Source organism: Camelus bactrianus, chromosome 12 (assembly GCF_048773025.1).
Source record: "Camelus bactrianus isolate YW-2024 breed Bactrian camel chromosome 12, ASM4877302v1, whole genome shotgun sequence".
NCBI classification, from domain to species: Eukaryota; Metazoa; Chordata; class Mammalia; order Artiodactyla; family Camelidae; genus Camelus; species Camelus bactrianus.
The window spans coordinates 46,601,115-46,624,306 of NC_133550.1; the positions used below are offsets into that span (position 1 = coordinate 46,601,115).

A 23,192-nucleotide genomic window follows, 5' to 3' on the forward strand; every position below is an offset into this window, starting at 1 on the left:
AATGGGTACCTTTACTGTACTCCTTTGGAAAGGTATCCAAAAAAGAATAACTGAATAAAGGTTAAGTGGCAAGAAAACTACGCAGAGTCACATCTCTTTCGTGTAACTACACACACATACACTTTTTTTAGACACAGAAACTTTTTGGAAGAAATTGGGGAATTTTTAAAATTTTCACTTCATACCTTTATGTTGAGTGATTTTTTAAAAATCATGAACATGTACTGCTTTTTATAACTTTAAAGGCAACTTTAAAAGATTCCATTTTACTCATAACCTCCCTCTTTCAAAATAAAACAAAACAAAATAAAACAAACAAAAAAAGCAAAACGGTATCCCATAATCAGAGTTTTGCTAGGTGGAAAATTAGATTTTTTTTTAACGTGGCTATAAAGCAGAATACGCAGATACACAAAACTTTCTGCAGAAAGGCAGGCAGGAGAATAGGGTAAAGGAAAGAGACATTCCCATTCTATGTCCCTGTCTGCTCATCTACTGGCTCTTTACCTCAGCCCTGTCCAACTATGCATTTAAGCAACACATGTGATTTTAAATTTTCTAGCAGCAACTTTTTAAAATGTAAAGAGAAACAGGTTAAATTGATTTAATAATTATTCAACCCAATATATCCAAAATATTATTTCAACATATAATCAATAGAAAAATTATTAATTATAAGGCCAAGGTAAAAGTTTACATTTCTTTTTCGTATACTAATTCTTCGAAATCTGACGTGTATTTTACACCTACAGCACATTTCAACTAGGACTAGCTGCATTAAAGCCCTCAACAGCCACCTGTAGCTAGTGCTTACAAGACAGGACAGTGCAGGCGTAGACGGGTCCTACAGCAAATGGGCTAGAGTAAACTACTTCAAGTTGACAATAAATCACTTGGAGTTGGCTAAAGCTGCCAAAAATGGAAAATTTTAAGGAACTCCACCCTTTAACTATATAGTTCTTCATGTTCTGAGTAAACTATCGAAATCTCCAAAACTGAAAGGAGCCTCTAGGTCCGCAGACTGGCGCAGCCACCCGCTCGGCGCGCGGTTCCCTCTCTGCCCTAAAGCCCGGCCTCGGCGGAGAGGGGCCCGGCTCCGCCTGCGCCCCCGCAGCTCTGCCTCCCTTCCCGCTACACGAACCCCAGCCTTGAGGGACCCCGGCTCACCCAGCAGAGGCTAAATCCTCCGGTGGTTGGAAGACAGCGCCCAGAGCCTCCAAACAAAGAGTAACCACGGCAACCGCCAATCCCAAGGAAGATGGACCGGCCTTTCCTTACCGGTGCCCCAGTAGGACAAACTAACTCTATTCGAAATCGCAACGAACGCTTCATCACAGGAGTTGGGTGAGGAACATAAAATTTCTTCCAGGTAACTTTAAATATTTAAATAATTTTGGAAAGTAGTTAATAAAGAAATGACATTTTGTTACAATTACCCAAGTAGAGGTAGCCCGACCTTTAAATTGTTTCTGATCTATCTATATTTATTACTTGCACCTAATCAATGTTGATTTGCTCATGTACAAATTGTTTATTCCACAAAATCTTACTCCTGTTCTGAATATATACTTCTGGAGCCTGAAAGTATGGAAGTCAAGCCAGTAAACTGTTTGCCTTCCATAACAACAGTTTATTTAAAACAAACAAACAAACAAACAAACCCAATCAATTATCACTCAATGCCTGTCCAAAACTTCTAAGTGAGTAAGTGTGGGGGTAAGAAAGTTGAAAATTATTTTCTGGAATATGTTTTGCTGTAAAATATTGACGATGGCACCCTCTGTTTTAATATAAAATTTAAAGTTTAAGTATATCATGCTTTTTAATTTTAACTTAAAAATTCAACAAAGTTTCTTTTTTGGCGAGCAAATATATAGTGTACAAAATGTGAGATTTCATTTTAGTAACATATTTCTGATTTCAATTTTTTTTAAAGTTTCCAAACGAAGCATTAAATTCCAAGAGGAAGTGGCTAAGCATAACTGTAAAAGATATCTGATATACAATAAAACAAAAGCAAACAGTTCATTGAGCCTTTGAAAGAAAACAGACTGTATTTCCTGGTAACAGTTAACTTGTATTGCATCAACATAAGAATTAATACAGAATGAGAAATAAGTAGACTTTTGGTATTAAAAAAAAATGGTGTGCCTACTTTAAGAAAGATAATGATTTTTTAAAATAAAATACTCCTGGTTTCAGATCTAATTACATTTAGGATATTTTCATTATCAAGGTACATGCTCAAGTGCCTTTTTTCTTTTCTTAATTCAGTTTTGTTGTTGATTTATATGCTATTCAAACTCTTCATTTAAAATACTCAGGCTACCAGATCATGTTAAAATTCACATGTAAAAATCTTAAGATTAATTTTATTGGTAATTATGAAATTATCCAGGCTTTGCCTAAAGAATATCAAATCCATTAGTAATCAATCAATTCTTAAAAATAATTTGAGAGTTAATTTAGTAATCAACTAATTTCTGATTAGTTGATTACTAAAGTTGTCTGAATTGCTTTCCTTCTTAAGGCTCACCTTGTCAAACAGATTGACAACAAAAAAGAAAAATATTGAAAGTTTTTCTGAAGATAAATTAATCCATGGTGCCTGTTATTACACCTCTTATACTTTGACATTATTTTTTACTTTGGAAGAAAAGTGACAACTCTTATCCATTAGTCGTAACGTAGCTATTACTAAATTGGTAAATAAGGAAAAACACAACAATTATCTCAAATCATTATAGATTATAAGTCAATTTAACTTGAAACTATTGTTTAATTCCACAGTGTTTAGCAAAAATCTATTTAATTACAATTTTCCTAGAAACTAAAGCCTAAAATGGATTAGGTGACTTAGTCCATAACCCTTTAATCTGAATTTTTTTTTCTTTTTAATAGGTTATTTTCTTTTCATTAAACTTTGTTCTTGTTTTGAAAATCATCCACAGGTCTGGTTGGCTTATAGCCTTTTGGCTTAGCCCAACATATTGCCCTTAGAGAACACATATCCATATTGACTGAGACAATGAAAGGATGAAAGCAAACTGTTTGTTTCTCAGATATCTGACAAGAATAAGATTTCTTTGAAAATGTTCATTGAGTGGTGGAATTACTTTAGTTTAATTGCAGTCTTCATTAGCCATCTTATTTTTCATATGGCAGTGATATAATTTAAATATCTGAGTAACATTATAGTTTGCAAATAGCTGCATAGCAGGTGTTTCTTTGCTTCATTTTCTTGAGGGTGATTATTAAGTAATAATATTTTTAATGTGAGCTATTGTGTCAGATTCATAGACTCTGCTTCTCTTTTTCCATTTAAAGACTATCCAGAAGTCTCAAATTCCCTCTCTAACCCTCCCTGCAGCTGCCGTGACCACTATTTGAAGCTATCCCTTTCCACCAGGCCCCATTCCATTTTCCAACCTCATGAACACCACCCTTGTGTAACCTTAGTATTTCTATACTAAGATGTGGTGTAATAAGATTATTAGGTAACATTCAGCCAGGTGCTGGACTAATTGCTTTACAAACATAATCTCATTTAATTTTCACAACAACCCTCTGAGATGCATTGCTGTTCTAATCGACGTTTACAGATGATGATAATGGGGCTTGCAAAGGGTAGCAAGAGAGGTTTGTATCTCTGGGTTTGGATCTCAGCTCTGCCTCATATTAACTAGATGACCTCAAGAAAGTTGTTTTACCTTCCTGAGTCTCTTTCCTCACTGGTAATATTGGGGATACTAGCATAATGGTGCCTAACTTGCAAAATTTTGATGGTCAAGGCAATCAGTATAAATGACATATATAGAATAAGGGATAATTTTAATACCTTAAGTATTTAAGCTCTATAGACTTGGGTTTGGATTTCATCTTTGCATCTAATATCCCAATGCTGCCAATTCTGCTTCCTGCTATATCTCTCATATTTCCATCCCCACTGCCATCTTGCCATTTAGACCATACACATTTCTTATGAACTAGAATATTAGCTTTGTGCAGTATCCCCGATCTTAGGTTTCTTTTCTATTTTGACTTCTACACTGACTACAAAATTATGGTTCCCCATTTTACTTTCAGAAAACATAAAAGCAAATTCTTAGCAGAGCATACATGATCCCTCGCAATCTTTACTGAGTCTACCTCTCTAGCCTTATCTTTCCTCTCCTGCCATTCTGACCCGTGCCTCCATGCACTTCACTATAAAGCCTGTGAACACGGTGTTCCATCTGTCTTGAAAACTTCCTACTTCTACCTGTTTTGGTCTAACTGGGAACTTCTTAATTATCCTTCAAGGATTATCTCAAATTCATCTCCTTTCTGAAACTTCCTAGTTCCATTTATTCCCAGTCCTAACATCCCCAACACCTAATTCAGACTTAGCCACAGGTTTTAATATTTGATTCCCTAATAATTTGTCTTGTTTATTCATTTTTTTGTGTGTTCCCATCTCCTGGCACTTAGAAGAAACTTAAAAACAATAACAAAAAGTGATTAGAGTATTATTCAGTGAAAAATGACACCTATGAATAGGTGAATTGTTGCAAACTGTCTTTCCCTATAGCATTTATACTATGAAAAATATCTCTGTTGTTGGACCATTAATTAACTAAACAGGAAATGAACCAAAGTAATACCACACCAGGACCTTACTTGATTAAGTTAAAAACAAAGTCTTATGACTCAGCCATAAAAACGAATGAAACAATGCCATTAGCAGCAACATGGATGGACCTAGAGATTATGATACTAAGCGTAGTAAGCCATAAAGAGAAAGAAAAATACCGTATGATATCATTTATATGTAGAATCTTAAAAAAAACGACACAAATGAACTTATTTACAAAACAGAAACAGACTCACAGACATAGAAAACAAACGTACAGTTACCGGGGGAAAAGAGAGTGGTAAGGGATAAATTGAGAATTCAGGATTTGCAGATATAACTACTATATATAAAACAGATAAGCAACAAGGTCTTACTGTATCACACAGGGAACTATATTCAATATCTCATAATAGCTTATAATGAAAAATAATATGAAAAGTAATAAATACATGTATAACTGAATCACTATACTGTGCACTAGAAACCAACACAGCATTGTAAATCAACTACATTTCAATTAAAAAACATTAAAAACTAAATTCCTTGTCTATAGCAAAATAAAACAAAGTTCTTTCACACTACAAATATTTAAATAGGAACTCGAGAAACTTGTGTATTTTTGTGTTATAACATCTTCAAGTTCATTGACTTTGTTTTGAGTATGCGGGGCTTGTGGCTGAAAGGATCAGCACCTGACCACCTCTTACCATTCTATGCAAACAGGGCTACGGGTTTCCTTGACTCATTGCTAAGACACCTTGTTTGTTGTGTTCTAACTTTACCTTGAACTCTTTGCTACAGTCTGAATGTTCCCCACCCTCACTCCCTGCCCCCACCCAATTCACATGTTGAAATCCTCACACCCAGTTGTGATGGTGTTGGAGATGGGACCTTTAGGAGGTGATTATGTTATGAGGGTGGATCCCTCATGAATGGGATTAGGGCTTTTATAGAAGAGATCCCACAGAGGTCCCTAGCCACTTTCGCCATGTGAGGATCTAAGAAGTCTGAAACCTGGCACCCTGATCTCAGACTTCTAGCCTGCAGAACGGGGAGAAATAAATTTCTGTTGTTCATAGACTACCTTGTCTGTGGCATTTTGTTAACAGCGGCCCGAACTGACTAAATCACTACTGTTTTGAAATTACCACGGGCAACCTCCTTAACCAAGTGGGCTGACTTTGATAGTATGGAATTCTCACCCTTTTTGGCATCTGTCTCATGTAACACTATTTTAGAAATTTCTTCCTCTGTCAGTGTCCATGAGATCTTGCTTTGGTTATTTTCTCATTTCGTAAAAGTTGTCTCTAAAAAATAAAGATTTCTAATTATTATCATTCTCTACCATCAAACCTCCACTCATTTTTATCTATAATGAATCCCTCATCTCTTTCACTTACTCCCATGACATCAGCTCTCTGTGGAAGATTCCCAAGCCTGAGTAACCTGTGCTGTCCACTTACCTGCATGCCATTTCCAGTGCTTAACCACAAGGTATCTTTTTATCAGTTCAAACCCAATTATTAAACATTAAATTCATGAAATTTATGTAATTTTTTCAAACAATTTCTATTGATTATCATTATCCTTTTATTTTCCCACTGTAAAAAAATCTTTCTGATCATCTTTGCTTCTTTCTCGTCTGTAGTAAAGCATAATGAAACTGTATCCAAGCCTTCTTTTTCTCCCTCCAGCTATCTTTTATTCTGCCCTTTCTGAACTGTCAGGCATTGTGTTGGCATTTCCCACCCTAATTCACTTCTTTCCATCATCTTGGGCACACAGTTGCCTCCACCTCCAGCTGAGAAGTGCCATATGACTAAGTATGTGCCAGCCGAATAGGAGCAGAGGGAAGTGTGCAGCTTCCACTTCACTTGCTTAACAGATGCTTGCCTGAGTTTATTCATCCTCTTCCTTTCTGCTGCTTGTAAAGGATGACACTTGAGCATATCTGGCAGCCATATATTGAACAGCCTGGAGAAAGCCCCATGTTCCTAAGGTGATTTCCCAGTAGAGACCTAATTACCCACCTGGTACTGAGAAAGAAGAAACTTCTGTGTATTTTTGCATTTGGATGTTTTAATAAAACATTTTAGCCTTGACTCTAACCTGCTAACTGTTACCAAATCAAGAGTCAAGTCTCTGCCTTCAGCATTTCACAACAGTCTCTGCAGAGAGCTCTCATTCGTTATCTCCTTTTTCTTTCTCATTTGTAGAGAAACAGAGGCTAGGACTTTGGCCCTAAATTCTCGTTCAGTATGTAGGAGAGGATCTCATATGCAGCAGTAAATAGAATTGAAGCCAAAAATGTAGATATACAGCACCTTGGGAAGGAAACAGAAATAAAAATCAAGCAATCTTTCCAACTCAGTGTCCCATCCAAATGGGCCAGGCACTGGAGAAATCCAAGAAAAAGACTAGAGGTCAGAACCTGGGGAAACCAAATGACAGCAGGTGAGTTCAAGGCACAGGGTAAAAGACAAAGCCTAGAGAAAGTCCTGAAGCTAGGAAGAAGGCCTTGGGTTGAAGGTGGGGAGGTGTATGGACACTAACCTAGAAATCTCCATTTTCCAGTGCATCCTTCAGTTAAACAAATAGATTAGTTTCTTTCTAACTAGGGACAAATAGCTTCAAATTAGTCTTACAAAATCTGCTTTCACCATGTCAATTAAACAATACATGTATTGAAACACTGTAAATTACAGTATTTTTTAAAATAGGGAGCCAGTGAGAAATGAAACAATGAAGGAAAAAAGAAAGCCCGGAAACATACCCAAGAAAATTTAAAACATTCATATCTAATAAACAATGCACCCCAAATCAATGGGGTAAGTGTTGATTTTTTCATAAATATTTCAGGAAAAATTGGCTGTCTGGAAAATAATTTTTATTTAAACCACCTTAAGTTACTTCTTTTCCTTACACTGTATATCAAAGTAAATTGTGAACTAATTAAATGATTTAATTCACCTATTCACTGATTCATTCATTCAACAGATATCTATTGAGTACCTACTATATGCTAGACTTGGGGTTTAAATGGTGTAAAAGGCCTTCTCTCTCCAGTTAAAGACCTCAGAGGCTACATTGGAAGAAAGACAAGGTGAAAACAGATAACAAATTGAGGTTAAGGAAAGGCTTCCAAGGCAAAACCTCAGTGAGGAACAGATACTATTCTGGGAAAAAAAGGTAACAGTTAGAGGTAAATGAAAGGTTTCTAGCAAGGAGAACAAGGTATGCTAAGACTGGAAACAAAATAAAATATTTTACTTTCTGAAAATTGCAAGAAGTTCAGTAAGGCAGCTCTTAACATGTTATACAAATGACTGCTTGGTCTTGACTGCCTGGCCAAAAAAATGCAGATAAAGAAAAACAGGTACAGTTTCAAGATACCCTCAATATTTCTGTACATTCAGGAGATCAGAAAGAAATGTTATACTGACTGCTGGTATGAGAAAAAATATGCAAATAAACAACATGAGTAGGCAGAATTGTTTAAAGTTGTTACTGTGGTGAGTGTTTATAGTAAAGGTTGTGCTTATTTTTTCAGAATCATCAGTATATGGAGAGGAAGAATGTTAAGGAAAAATGAAACATTAATTTTTAAATACTTTCTTAATCTCATTAATGGAGCTTTCTTGGTAAGTATCTTCAATAGCTAGGAAAGAAAATTTAATCCATTTTTATTGGAAGTTACTAAAAAATAAGAATTGGCTATCTTTTTTGCAGGTGCTTGGACTTTTACTTATGGTATTTGGTGCATGGCTTTTATTAGACAGAAATAGTTTTTTCACACTTTTGGGTATGTATTTTCCTTTATCTCTTAAGTGAAACAAGGCATTCAATTTTAAACAAATGCATATGTATTTTATTCAGCAGGTGGCAGTATTTCTCTAAAATTCATTAAGTCCCGTCAAATTTTTCCTCGGAAGGTCTATGTCAGTTGGTTTTACAAACACCTCATTAAATAATAAGACTTGAATCCAGGTCATAAAGTAGAAAGAATTTTGAGAGAGAGCTAGGAACTTTGGGTATGAGGGATGAGAGAAATGGAGGATTGTGGTTGTTCTGATGACTTTGGACTTTTGCAGATCTGTAGACTTGAAAAGATAATGGAAATCAACATAGTTTCACTGCCCAAGTTAAATAATCTCTTTTAAAATTCAGTTACCATATATTCTACGAGCACTTGGTTAGAAATAAAGTATTCTCTATGGAAACAACTGAAGTATACATCAATGGATGAATGGATGAAGAAGATGTGAGATTACATATTACATTATATTATATTATATTATATTATATATTATATTATATCATATTATATTATATATACTTTAGAGTATATATATATTAGAGTATATATATACTTTGTATATATAAAATATTTCCCCAATATTAATAAAATAATTGAATGCCTTCAACTTTATTAGAAAAAAGCTTTGGATTTCACATTAACCCTATTTTACCATTTTGTGGAGTGCTGTGGTTACTGTGGACTGAAGTTTCATAGACCAAGGGTTATATTCATGTAAATATCCTTGGTTGGCAGAAAGGAGGCCACATTTCAAATGCTCAGTAGCCACAGGTGGCTATTGGGTGCTGGCTACCTTATCAGACCGCACAGATTAGGACATTTCCATTATCTCAATAAATTCTATTGAACACCACTGTTATTCACTAACTATATGGAAAAAAATCCCTGTGTACTTTAGAGCCAACAGATTTATTAGTGGATATCAAGTAAGAAAAAAATATGTAGGAAAAAGCAAGCTAAATAAAGACTTACTATGTAATAAATACAGTGCTACAAAATGTTAAATAATTTATGTCAACTTCAGCTACAGCTAAGTGCCTGTTACCTTTCTTTCCTGTTTGTATCCTTTGCCTATGCAAGAGTATTCATGATGTTTGCTAACGGTAAACATCTGCTAAGAGTAAATGGGTGTGGGGAGATCTTTCTTTCTCCTTTCCTTCCCCTCAATGACAATAATAGCTTCCGGTCATTTAGCATGGACTCTGTGCCCAGCACTGGGCTGAGTACATCCCATGCAGTATCTAATTTAATAACATAGTGATTAAGGTGGAGCAAAAATCATTTTCTTTTCTTTTTGCTTCCCCTCCATTATAGACTTGACAAATAATTCTTATCAATCCTAATGTACTTGCTTGTGGAAAAAAACCTGCAAATTTGGTCAGAAACTTACTTTTTAAGTTCTATTTTTTTTAGTCATGTATTTAAAATACTTAGTGAAATCTCAATTAAGTTTTCAGTTAAATAACCAGTTTGAGGCAAGAAACGTTGGGTCCTCCCCTCTTCTTTTTCTGTAACTTTCAATTAATTTGCCTCTTTTTAACTTTCAGTTAATTTACCTCTTTTTAAGTCATTCTTCCCTCACCTCTCAATCTGTGATAACACCATGCCACTTGAGGTCTTCATCTATCCTCTGCCACTGTAATAGCTTCTGATAGCCTTGTCCTCTGATCTCCTTTCTCAGCCATCTTTCAAATGCCACGGAAGGAATTAATTCAAATTTAACCATGAAACATTGAGAACTTCTCTCTGGCCCCCCATTGTCATTATTTACTCACATGACAAATATTTATAGAGCACTTTCTACACATTAGGCACTATCCCACGAGCTGAGGATACAGTAGCATATAAGAAAGATAAAAGGCCTGCCCTCATGGCACTTAATTCCAGTGAGGAAGACTGGAAAACAGCACACAAAATGCTCATAACTAAGACCCCTGCAAACCTTCCCTGTCTCACCTGCCTGAAACCGTAAGTGCCAGCAATGCTAAATTTCCTACCAACACTGCGTGGGTCTGTGTCTCGGGACGCTTCCACCATTCCAACCTAGAGATTCCCTGTTACAATGTAAAGCTAAGCTCGGGTGTTACCTTCTCCAGTGATCTTGCCAACCTCCACCTTCCAGCCTTCTCCCCTACTGGGTTAGGTGCCCTTGTCCCCAGTGATGTGCTGGTAAATGTTCTGGGATAGAGTCTTGCATTTATGGTATTTGCTGATTTCTGTGGTCTAAATAATCCTATGATGGCCAATTTCAAGGGGCCAGTGTGGACTGAGTTGGCTTATGGATTTTGTGAAAATTTAACAGTTGGCTTTTATGTGCCAAAACGGTCTGGTTCCAGCACACTGCTGCCCACTGCCTCTGCTCTTCTCCCGTAGAACCTAGGGCATATATAATCCATACAGTCCTCCCTTTTTAAAATATTTGTTAAGCACTTAGTGTTCTACATCTGTGCTATAACACTAAGCATTTAACAGTTTGTTGATTACATAAATATTTAGTCTCTAGTACAGACAGCCCAGTCTAGATGGGGAGAGAATAAAACAACTTTAATGGGGGCATATTAGCAATAAACTGAGGGTTTCATTCAAGGGAAACAACCCACATATGTTAGGTGCTCAAAACATTTTTGATAAATGAATGAATGAATACATAAATGTTTGGAGGTACATTGGACATAGAAGCGTTCGCCCTAGAAAAAAATTGTCTTCTTTAGTAGAAGACAATGAAGAAAAGGTAAAGGTAAAGATATCTTCTGAGATTTAAGAAATTCCCTACCATGTCATTAAAGGAAGAAAAGTTGTTGCTAAGAGTAAGAGGTGCTAGAATGAGGTTAAAAAAGAGAGAAAGAATCCTAATGGTTTGGCAACAGCTGCTTAGGGAAACCTTGGGTTGCTGCATTTATTATTCAACAGAAAACAAGTATCACTTAATAATAAGTTATGTGTGTTTCCACAGATGAAAATAGTCACTTGGAAGTATATATTTTTCGAATTTTGATGGGAACTGGATCTGCTACTGTTCTTCTTTGTCTCTTGGGTTATTTGGGAATTCACAATGAAATCAGATGGCTCCTAATTCTGGTATGTATTTCATTTCAATAGCCTGAATTTGTATCTTCAATTTTCAGTGTTCAAGTCACCTAAGTGAGCAAGAATGACTTATGTTACTGTAACAATGCAGTGTAGTGTGCCCTTGGGAGAAAGGAGGTGAAGCGCTCCCCCTCAAGAATCTTTCCCAGTGGAATTTTCTTGGTGAGTTTTCTGTGGATCAAATCTGGACCTCAACACTTGCACACTTAGGTATTAATTTTCAACACACAGTCAATAGGAAGCCATCTCCTCAGGTGAACTACAATGAACCAAACCTAAATCGGAAGACTAAAATCAGAATAAAGTATGTTCAAGTCAATGAGCAATGAAAGTTAGCAAGGGAAAGGAGACATGGCTTTTACTGGGCACATTTTCTCTCTGTGGGAGTGCTATGTGGGAAGCTAACATATAACTGAGATCACAATTTATTATTTAACAAAGAGAAATAACTGCTGAGAGGACTAGATTTTGGCATCTGGCTCGCACACTATGTCTCCCCAGGCATGTAACATGAAAAGATGAATTATGGTCAGAAATACTGACCTGAACATGAGCCATTTACCATACACGTGACCAGCATGGATCACATCCCACAGATTTGGGTGAAATAGAGCTTTTAACATTTTCTTTAAATCAGATCAGTTTTAATTCACAGGCACTCTCCTGTTAAGCAGGTAGGAAATTCAACTGTAGCCAATGGAGTCTCTTGCTAGGATGGATGCAGAGATACTTAGCTTTTATGCAGCACTGAAATTCTGGGTGTTCACTATGGTTTCTGGTCATCAGTTTACACTGGTTACCATGAAAGAAAGCACTCAATTTCCCAGCTCACATGGTCCCTTCAGGTCTACATATTCTGCTGTTTGAATGGCCCTACAGTGGCAAAGGTAGGGTTGCTCTTCATCCGGTATATACCAGTACAGGTGTATCAGTGAAAATCATCTGTGAAGGATTGGTGAGTTGCCATTACCCCAGTTCCTTCCCTGCAGTTCCCACCCCCACCCCCGAGACCTGAGACATTCAACCCTGGCAGTGACACAACAATTAAAGGAATCATGCTTGACTCCTGCTTGCTTGACTCCTGGTGGGAAGTAGTTGCTGTCTAGTGTTAATAATTGCTGCCTATGATTATTTGACTGTTACCGCTGGCAGAAGCATTTTAGGCAAAACTGGAAATGATACCTTCAGTTTCCCTCTAGGGTCTTGCCACCTTACCTTGGCAATGCCAGGAAGCCAAGTGCTAACTTTTGTTGCTTTGGGAATCCACAGACTCTAGGATCAGTCTCTGCATCTTTTTAGTCTAAAAAAAGAACCTCACTTTCTCTTCTTATTCTCCTGAAACACCCACTCTCTATTCTCAAAGTTTATCTTTCTCTTCTTCTAGGACCTTTAGCATAATTTTCTCATGGGGCTTCTGATTTTGGATATGGAAACCAGGACAGAAATGGCTTGCAGGAATATTTTGATTTTTCTCCTTGCCACAATGTTCCATTTAGGCAAAGGAGATACAGTGCCTACTATTAATATAATGCAGGGTTTGAAGATGGGAAAAGAAGGGGGAAACTAGAGGGAGAGAAACATAAACATCTTATAAGTTTCTGCCTCATGTGATTCAAGTATCAATGGCCTCCAACTGAGAAAGTCTGAGAGACCCCATCAAAAGGAATATACATGATACTGGGACCTGATGGCTTAGATCCTGGAGCCAAGATGCCATTCTCCCTTCTGGATACTCCATGGAAGGGTATTGCAACATTTTGCAATCATGGCATTTTTGCTATTCTTCTCTGAATTTACCCATACTCTTCTGATGGACACCCTTTTTCTTTAACCATGTTAATTCACACAGTCAAGCTATGGGCTAATATTATAGGCCTAAGCATTACTCTCTGCCTTAAATGTGATTTTGCATGTTCCTGCTCTAATCAAACAGACACTAATTTTGCAGTTTAACTCTTTGGTACAATTTTACTTCTTTCTTTTAAAAGTTCTCGGGTAGTCTCTCACTGTGCTAAGTGCTAATAATTTTCAAAGGTAAAATCATGAATCACCTATATGTAAACGAGCATGTGTACGAGACTTTATTTGAATAATTAATTAACAATTAACAAAGGAACCAGTAAGAAGTAACAACTGGTTTAAATGAGAATTAGATTTGTGTGGATTTATAGTCTCTATAGACTGTAAACATTTGTATTTCCATGAATAGTAATCATTTGCATTACTTTGGACAGGGAACATTTGTATTGCTCTCAGAGTTCTGTAAGTTAACTCTCTACAGAATTAAATAATAGCTTAGTCAAAGGTAACATTTCATACCCTCGTAGGATCAGAAACCTGACACTGTCCACTAGACAACAACTTGTCATTGGAAAAAAAAAACAGTAACATTTTTGTTTAGTTATTTCACACAATTTTTCCTGTCTCTACCAATCTCTTGGTTGTGAAGATTAAGTGAGGTATTGTATATGGAACTATTAAACAACTAAACTTCTAAACATATCTAAAGACCATATTTTTGTCTCTGAAAATAGCAAATATAATTTATGTCAAGGAAGCAATTTTAATTGACTATTTTAAAGTATTAAATGTTTAAAATACTAAGAACACTAACAGTAAATCATTCTTTCATATTTTAGTAAAATATTCAGACTGCTAAGATTACCATGAATTCTAAATAATATGTACACTATGTGCCACTGTGAAGAATAAGACTGCAGTGGCCATAATGTTAAAAAAAATTAGTCAAATAAGCATGAAAGTAATTTTGTTTGGGTTTGGATAGAAATATTTTCAGTTTTCAAAGAAATAATCCAAATGTGCATACACATATCACCAACTCCATTAGACCAGTCGGTTAGGGTTCTCATGAATACTATCACTTCTTTCTATCTTACTCTTATCCAAATTTCATTGATTTTTTTTCTTTTCCTTTTGTTTCAATAATTTCACTCATGTATATGAGAGCAGGAAACTTCAGCAATGCCTATGTACATTTTAAAACTCTACGTATCATATGATGTGTACATTTTCCTATCATTGTAGCACCTAAAAAATATATTAGGAGCATAGCTCTTATCTCTATATTTCTTTTGTTTCAGTATGCAGTACTGTTAACGTGGGCCTTTGGTGTTCAGGTTGTCCTTTCAGCTCTAATCTTCACAAAGAAAGACGAGGTATGGAAGCATCATTTGAAAAATCAGGAATATTGGATACTTTAGATTATTGAAACTTAACCCTGTATTAAAAGCTGAAGGTAAATGTCTTAGCAGGGAAAAAGGGCTCAATGGAAATACTAGAATTCTATATGGGATTGGAATAGTGGGCTTGAGAAACATGTCTTTAACTCTGTCTACAGAAGATTGAGAATATTGTAAATAACAAAAAATGTAGGGGAAGAGGAGGTGATGCTTAGTGTGGGAAGTTCCAAACTGGCCTCCCAGCCAACCCTGGGTATCACTGCTGACCCCAATCACTACACTATATTCTATTTTTGTAAAGAAACATTTTCAACTTACACTAATTTTAAATTTAGCAATTTCATTCAAATAAAATGTATTGAATAATCCATATATTTTGTACGGTATGGTTATGAGTGACATAATTAAATTAATTAGAACAATATTTATGTTTTTAAAGTTAAGTTCAAAAAATCACATAATAGATTGCCTGGAAAAACTTTTTGGTAATAAAACTTACCTGTTACAGCTGATAACTCCTTTTAATTCTTTAAGAAATGTCAATGTTTCAGTGCAGTCAAGGTCTGTATTTGTATCAAGGAGATTGTCCTGTAGCGATAAGAATATGGGCTTGAAGTCATACAGATCTGCATATGACGAGATAGCAACAAGCCACTTAACAGCCTTAAGCCTGTATCTTCATCTACCTACGTTTAGAGTTATGATTAACTGACAATTTTAAAGTTCCTATCACAGAGTAGCTATTTGAGAGCTCTCTTCCTTTCCTTCATTGATTTTTTTAAAAAAAATTTTTTGGGGGGAGTAATCAGGTTTTTATTTATCTTTAATGGAAGTTACAGGGGATTGAACCCAGGACCTTATGCATGCTAGGCCCATACTTTACCACGGAGCTATACCTTTCCCCACCCTTCACTGATTTTGAAGGAGAAGTGATTAATTCCCATGCTCCCTAGCTTCAGATTCTCTCTATACATTGACTCCTAATTAATGGCCAAACCTCAACAAAATCTCTCCTATATAACTCCACTGCCCTTCAGCTTCATTTGCTCTCTTGTGCTTGATGTCTGTCTTGGATATCTGATTACCTAGGACCTGTTGTTAATGGCTTGGCATTTGGAACCAAAATTTCTTCTCTCCACATCCACAATGTGTGTGTGTGTGTGTGTGTGTACAGCAAAACAGCTTAATAGCTTTACAGGACTCAGGAAGTCCTGTAAAGCTATTTTGGTGGCAAAGCAAAGCACCAGATGCCAACCCATCAGCCTCTCTATCTATTTTAAGAATAATAAGAACTACCATTTAATAGTAACTACCAGGTGCCAGAGGCTGTGAAAAGCACTTTATAGGCACTATATGATTGATCCTCACAACAACTCCCAGAGATGCATTGCTAGTGCTACTTCCTAGGGTAGGAAACTGAGGCTCTGAGAGCAGGAATACTTGCTAAAATACATCATGGCCAAATGACAGAGCCTGCACTCTAATACTTATTACCTGATCCCAGAGATCTCACCTTTGTTTACTTTAACTTGCCTTCTATATTCAAACTGGATTAAGCTCTCATGAGCCTCTAAGTTTTTATGTCATTTACAGTGCCTAACTCAGTGTTGGAGATGGACTAGGGCATCAGTGGATGTTTGTCAAACTGAACACATGTGAGGGAATTTGGTTTATACAGTAGTCACATAGATTATATATGAAACCCACTTTTACTCTTCTGTACTGAGGTGTGATTCATACGCACTCTGAATCTCCCAAACGATGCTTCAGAAGGTAAATAAGGTCATAAGCCTGACCCCTCTCCACAACAATATCAAGTGGAAAAACATCATTTTCTATTCTAAATTAAAAATTCTTAGAGAAATAAGTTAAATAGATGACTTATAGGTCTAAACAACATGTTATTTATTCTAATCTTCTTAAATGTATCAAAGCATACATATGTGTGTAAGAATTTAACTTGTACAGATGTCTTAATTATTGTAGTTTTCCCACCAGTTTAATTAATTTTCATTATTCAAAGACGGCATATTACAATGAGAAATTATTAGACTAGAATTCAAATGAATTAAATTTAAAAGTCTCAGCTTTTCTTTATCTGTGTAAATAAAAAAATTATTATATTCTCTGAGCATCTGTCTACTCATTTATAAAATGCAAATAGCATCTGGCCTTTCTATCTTTTCATATTTTTCAGAACCAAATTAGGAATTAGTCATGAAAGTCATAGAAACTTTTAAATGCTTAAGTAAATTACTATTAAAATTTACCTCTGCAATATCTAGATTTAAGACAGCAGTTTCCCCCCAAACTTTCAGATATGAATGTTTTTGTTTTAGCATTGTAAAAAGATACTTTTTAAATTAAAGTCATAATTCTTATAAAAATATACAATAGACACAGGTCAACAATTTTATTTAACATCTTGATTAATGTGGGAACCAGTAAGATATAAAAACCATTTCAAAGGAGAGTCCAAAGATAAGATAATTACACAATACAAAACCAATATAAACAGACTCGGAAAGGGAAAGGATAAATTACGTCCCCACCAGGAAAAATTCATCTGCATTTCCCTGATAAAAAATCATTGCCTAATCCAGTTTTCTACAGCTTTCAAAGTTGTAAAATGAATTAAAAACTACAAAAGATATAGACTCATAGAATGAGAGGACCCTGAAGGTATACTAGAGAAAGCCTCTCAGACATTCAGGAGAATAGCACATAACTTTCTCCTTAATCATAAAGTAAATCTAACGTAGTCTTCCTGTAGATCACAATGGGAAAGACCAAATGCCCCAACACTCACCGGTTGTTAAAAATAAGGGAAGAAAGAAACGCTTATAAATAAGTAGGAAAGGACAAACTGACTTTGATTACTGTTTATGAGGAACCATAAGGAAAGTTTCTATCACATTTTCACTTTTAATAAAATTTTCAACAGGTTCGCCAAATGTGGCATGATGAAATTGATTCAGTCATTATTAAGTATGGGTCTAAGGATTTGCCTGAAGACATACCCAAGTGGACCATTCTGAATGCTTTACAGAAAACAGTAAGACGAAATTAACATAAAACTAAAATTTAGACGCCAAAGGTGACCACCACAGAGAAGCGGGTAGAGAAGGAAGGACAGGGGATTGGGCAGAGGAACGAGAGGTTCTTGTATTTCATCTAAATAGACTAGGTGAGCAATGATTGTCTCCTCTTACATATCTGGAGTTTTATCCTTTTTTTGGTCATGTGTATCTCCTTTTCTGGGTTTACTGATGTGGTTTTAACCTGGATTCATCTGTCTGGGTCTTCTGCCAAGGGAGGGAATTTGTCCTGTTACACCTGTGAGGAGATAAATCTGAGCATAGTGCCTGCTGGCCGCAGAGTAGCGCAGTGATTACCCTCAGTCTGAACATCAGGTTTGCCACGCAGTAGCTTTGTCATCCTCGACAAGTAACCTTCTTCACTTTAGGATCCATACTAATACCTCTGGTTGTCAAAATAAATGAAGTATTATATAGCCTATGTAGAAAGCCTTGGATTTGGGACACAGTAAGCAACTAATAATTGCTAGCTAATGTTGTTAGGATTATTATTTTCCACCGTTCAGATTTTTCTGGGCAAGGTAAGGGAAGGTGTGGAGTCAGCCAAATGGTTTACAAGAATAGATCAGCACGGGAACATAGTAAGTGCTTGATTTAAATTAAAAAAAAAAAAAAAAAAGCAAACATTTAGGTAGTACCAGGCCCTTTTATAGGTGCTTTGCCTACATTAACTCATTTAGTCCTCCCAACCCAATGAGGTAAGAACTATTATCTTCATTTTATAGATGGTCAGAGAAATTCAGTAACTTAACCAGTGTCACATGCCTAATAAGTGGCAGAGCCAAGAGTCAATCCTAAACAGGCTACTACTAGATTTTATACTCTTAACTGCTTCACCAGAGCCTCACATACAAATAATTGTTATTTTTATTGTATTTAATAACAGAAATGCTTTTTAGAAGAATTTAAATGAATTATACTTTTACTCATCTCATTTTTTTTTTGCTGGTGTACGTGATCTGAACAGGTCTTACCTCTTCAGGTTGCATTATGATGGACAGCAGAGTATCAAACCTTCCTATGTTCATAAGCTGATAATTAGGAAAACAGTTCTATATGTATGACACCACTATGACTAATGAGAATCCAGATTATAGTTCCTAGCAATGAATATTATTGAGATAGTATATGTAGGCTTGGTTGGTTAAGCTAACTTCCAATACCCAAACTCTAAAGCACTATTTTAGTCATTCAACCTTTCCAAGATAGTAACAATATTATTGGTACATGTTGGGACATAGGCAGTGATGGTGTTACAACTTTCAATAACAAGTTTAGAAAACAATGAAATGCTCCAACTTTCTCTTATTTTCTAGGTGACATAAAAGCTCATTCTTTCACATCCTCTCAACTCAACTTGATGGGATTGGAAATGAGACATTTCATGGATGTTTGATCATTTCTATGACTATTTTCCTTATCATCTTTTTTGGAGGGGTTTTATGGCAATTTTTCACACAATACAAAATTTAAAGTTAACATCTCACATTAACCCTAGGAAAGTGGAAATCACCCTGAGTCGCTACGTATATTAAACATACGTGGCAGCATATTTTGGATAAATTTAAAGAGAACTGTTATAGTTAGGAGAAGATATGGCTAAGGTGATTTTCTCTTCTATTTCAGGCCTTCAAAATGGTTTAATAAATCAAGTATATCTTTCATCCTGAACTTCTATAAGACAAGTTCAGATATAATGCTTTCATTCAAACATAGCCCGCTTATATTAGAGATGTTTAGCTCTGGTTAACATCAACCACAGCAGCAACAACGTCATGGATTAAACAAACAAAAATATACTTATTTGTTTAATTCACTATATTTCAATGGAGAATTAATTAATAAATTTATCACAAAACCATTTTAATGTGCATGGGAATCATATAATTAATTGCATTTTGAATATTTCAGAGTGAAACTTACAGAACCTTTTTCCTAGTTACAGTGTTGTGGCCAAAAAAATTACACAGATTGGATAAAGAATAAGAATAAAGAAAATTCAGAACAGGTGCCATGTTCTTGCACAAATTCTACATTAAGAAACTGGTTTTGTGATGAGCCACTGAATGCAACTTACCTAGAGGTAAAGATAAGGCTTCTCCAAATGTTTACAGTGCCTTTTTTTGCCAGTCATTTTAGAATTCTGAGCAAATTTTTATCTTAAAAAAATGTTATTCATGGTTATTAAGTTCTTAAGCAACTTCACTAAACTGAAACCATAATGAGGTGAATTGTAGTATTATTTACATTATGTAATTAATTAATTAAACTTTCTGGAGTATGTGATCTAAGTGCTCCTAGAACTTGGGGACCATCAACCTTTCTCTTCAACTATCCTTTCCAAATCCCTGCAAAGAGAGGAGGCATTTTTGGCAAATCTCTGGTGTACAGGATTGGTAAAGGAGTTGCAGTAGCAGAAATAAAGAGGAATGAGGTTAGGCAAAAACTGAGGGAGGAAGCCCCAGCAGTGACAAAAGTGGTGTTTAGGTAAATTTGGCAGAAGCAAGAGTAGAGGTTCATCTGTAGCAACCGCTGTTTACAGATAGGGGATACTGATAAACTAGGGATTTCCATCTCAAGAGCTTCTAATACTTTATATAGTTCGTCTACTGATGTTATTCTAATTTTAAGATGACTCTTTCAGTTACATACAGATAAATAGAGCATTATGCTTTTAAAAACGCTCTCCTATTTGGGAAATAGCACTTTAGGCAGTAGTATATACCCTACTGAATTATCAGTGTGCAGAAAATCAAACCCCTCTCAAACCTTAATAAATTTCTGATTTCAACTATATGACATCTTAGCAACTTTGAAAGTAGCAACTGAGGTGTCCTGCCATCTTATGAAGCTTTCTGGACTAAAATGTCTCTGGTTAGACATTGACTTGCTTTTTAGACTTTGATAAATTACTAATCTCCATTTCTTGTCTTGTTTGTAATGAAATTATGTATAAAACCATTTCCATCTCCAAGTCAGTCTAAGTAAGTTCTTTTCCTTAGGGTTGTGAAAATAAAATCAACACATGGTATCATGCTAATGTTTTAACATTAATTGGAATTAACTTTGGACTTTTGGCTTCAGAGGTAAGCTTTTGTTTATATGTTTAAAGATTTAAAAAAAAAAACCTATTGAATATAAACTATACAGAATAAACTGCAGAACAACCAGACGGAGATCTAATCGGATAAATTAATCCAGTAGGAGCCAGGACATTGAAACTGTTCACCTTCAGGAGAGAAATAGGTCCTAGCTGGAGGGATATTCCTAAATCTGCCTGGGTGGAGCCTATTAATAAGTTGTCATCCTGGGAGGTAGTAATTTCATTGCTTTGTGATTTAAAAAAGATACTTCATATCTCGGCAGTGAGAGCACCATGTTTGGCAGTCTGCAAGTTGGCAAATTTGTTAAATTGGGGCAGATGTTAGACATTAGCAAATCTACTATTCACTCATATACTCATTCATTCCTTGCTTCATTCATTCATTCAATAAATCTGGAGGGGGGAGAACACCTACTTGTGTGCTGGGTACTGTGCCAGATGTTACAGATACAATAGGAAGCAAAATCTACATATTCCTTGACCCCCAGGGTTCCAACGGCAGAAGCAAGGTTCAGAAATAGTACTTCATTCTCCAGCTTCAGTGATGATTGATCCAGATTGATGAAAGCTAGTGAAGGCTCTGAATTCAAAGAAACTGTGAAAACGGATAGATTATTATTGTGTAGACTACAGCATTGGAATAAATATATAATGCATGGCTTGGCCAAAATAGGATACCAAGTTTAATTTTATGTTGATCCACAAAGGCACTCACCTAAGGTTTCATAAATTCCCTTCAACTGGTAACAGCATTTGTCTCAGGATGGTGGTAAACAAGACATTCTTATAAGGATTGATAACATTCTTTTTAAATGTTTATTCTCTACCGTGTCCATGCTGAGGTATTTAAGACAAGACTGAAGGGGGGCTGGATCTTGCTCCATTTTATCACCTACCCTTTGCAGACCACCTTTCATGATCCTATACCGAAAAGAGGCAGTTTTGTAAGACTGGTGACATGGTTGGAAAGATGATGAACACAAAACAGACCAGCAGTTCATTGAGGCATCTAGCCCAGTGATAGCCCATGTAATTAAAATTGAGCAGTCTATTCCTTCGTCCCCTTTGTAAAGGAATTTGGTGGCAGCTGGGTTACCCTACAAGACTCACTGTGCAGACTTCTTATTCACAACCATATGTACCTCACTCAAATGTTCTCACCCTTCTTGACCCCTTTCCCTTTACAGGATGCATTTTGGTGATTATCTAGTATTAACTTTACAAATTATTTTTATTGATTACATTTTGATCTCATATTGTTTCCTTTTCTTCCAGGTTTTGCAAGTCTCATTAACTATTTCTTTCTTCAGACACGTCAAGAATAGAATATATGCAGAAAAGTGATCTTTGGATTTTAATTTGCCTGGAGGAAATCAGTTAATTCTCAAAATAATCATGTTGCATTCTTTTAGTCCCCCAAAAGAGTTCTGAGTTACATTCATTAAGTTTAGGATTTATTCAAGTCATTGGTTATATCTAATACAAAATTATTGAATATTATAATAAATCACTCCGTGAAGTTTTTATTAATTTAGGTTTCAAAATATCAAATTCTGCAGTTCAGAACATTACCTTGACTTATTTTTTGAATTCAAAGGATATCACCTTATATACTTATTTCAAAATGTGAAGCATCACATGTATTGTAAATTTCTTATCTAGAAAAAAATACCTATATGATGTTCAGAAAATGCTAAGTAAGCGATTATAACATGTATTTTACATTTGCAAATTTTAAGAACACAACACTCATTTACAGGAGATTTGAAGTAAAGATGGAAAATCTTCATGATACTGATCTCTATACTGAATTAATCATTTATTTCTCTCTCCTTATAATGTTTGCAAGTGGATAATAAACATAAAATTTTACAGATTTGGATACACTTTCATGTCAAAAATAAAATATTAAAATAAAAATGAATTTTTCACTACAGCAAAAATGATCTATTCTAAAACTCACTGAATTTCCATACTCTCTACTTGCTCCTCATTTTTCCCTTTTTTGTAAGTTTTGTTCAGTGCGTGCATGTGCAATTCTCTGAAGGATATAAAAATAACTTGCCTGTGCTGTTTTCCTAACAATGATACTATGAGAGCAGAAAAAAAGTCTTTTGAAAAAATAAATAAGTGCTCTACAAATACAAGGTATTATATCATTGTTGTCTTTTATAGAAAAAAGCTGCATTCACTTTAAGGAAATGAAGACAGCATAGATTAATTGAAGATTCTGCATTGGTCTCGCTCCTATAGAAGGCTCACTCTCATTTAC

General features: G+C 35.5%; 2 protein-coding genes across 9 annotated transcripts in view; one reads left to right on the top strand and one right to left on the bottom strand.

The window, feature by feature from the left end:
* The window catches only part of LRRIQ1 (leucine rich repeats and IQ motif containing 1), a 171,022-nt gene extending 169,758 nt beyond the window's left edge, over nucleotides 1-1,264 (bottom strand). For all 5 annotated transcript variants that reach the window (XR_012510795.1, XM_074375324.1, XM_045519400.2 and 2 more), the window contains exon 1: nucleotides 1,168-1,264. The gene's annotated coding sequence lies outside the window, so the exon portion shown is untranslated. The remainder of the gene's footprint in view (nucleotides 1-1,167) is intronic.
* Nucleotides 1,230-22,863, top strand: TSPAN19 (tetraspanin 19). 4 transcript variants are annotated; one of them, XM_010958802.3, is made up of 9 exons: nucleotides 1,230-1,369; nucleotides 8,166-8,256; nucleotides 8,345-8,417; nucleotides 11,386-11,510; nucleotides 14,621-14,695; nucleotides 17,664-17,774; nucleotides 19,757-19,900; nucleotides 20,820-20,903; nucleotides 22,196-22,863. In XM_010958802.3, exons 2-9 carry the CDS (start codon nucleotides 8,191-8,193, stop codon nucleotides 22,262-22,264), a joined length of 747 nt encoding a protein of 248 aa, XP_010957104.1. In that variant the 5' UTR covers nucleotides 1,230-1,369; nucleotides 8,166-8,190; the 3' UTR covers nucleotides 22,265-22,863. The 4 variants fall into 4 exon arrangements, with proteins under 4 accessions (XP_010957104.1, XP_074231429.1, XP_074231427.1 ...); XM_074375326.1 differs by lacking the exon at nucleotides 1,230-1,369 and adding an exon at nucleotides 6,920-7,069 and having other exon boundaries at nucleotides 19,763-19,900; XM_074375325.1 differs by lacking the exon at nucleotides 1,230-1,369 and adding an exon at nucleotides 6,922-7,069.
* Nucleotides 22,864-23,192: the final 329 nt, after the last annotated feature.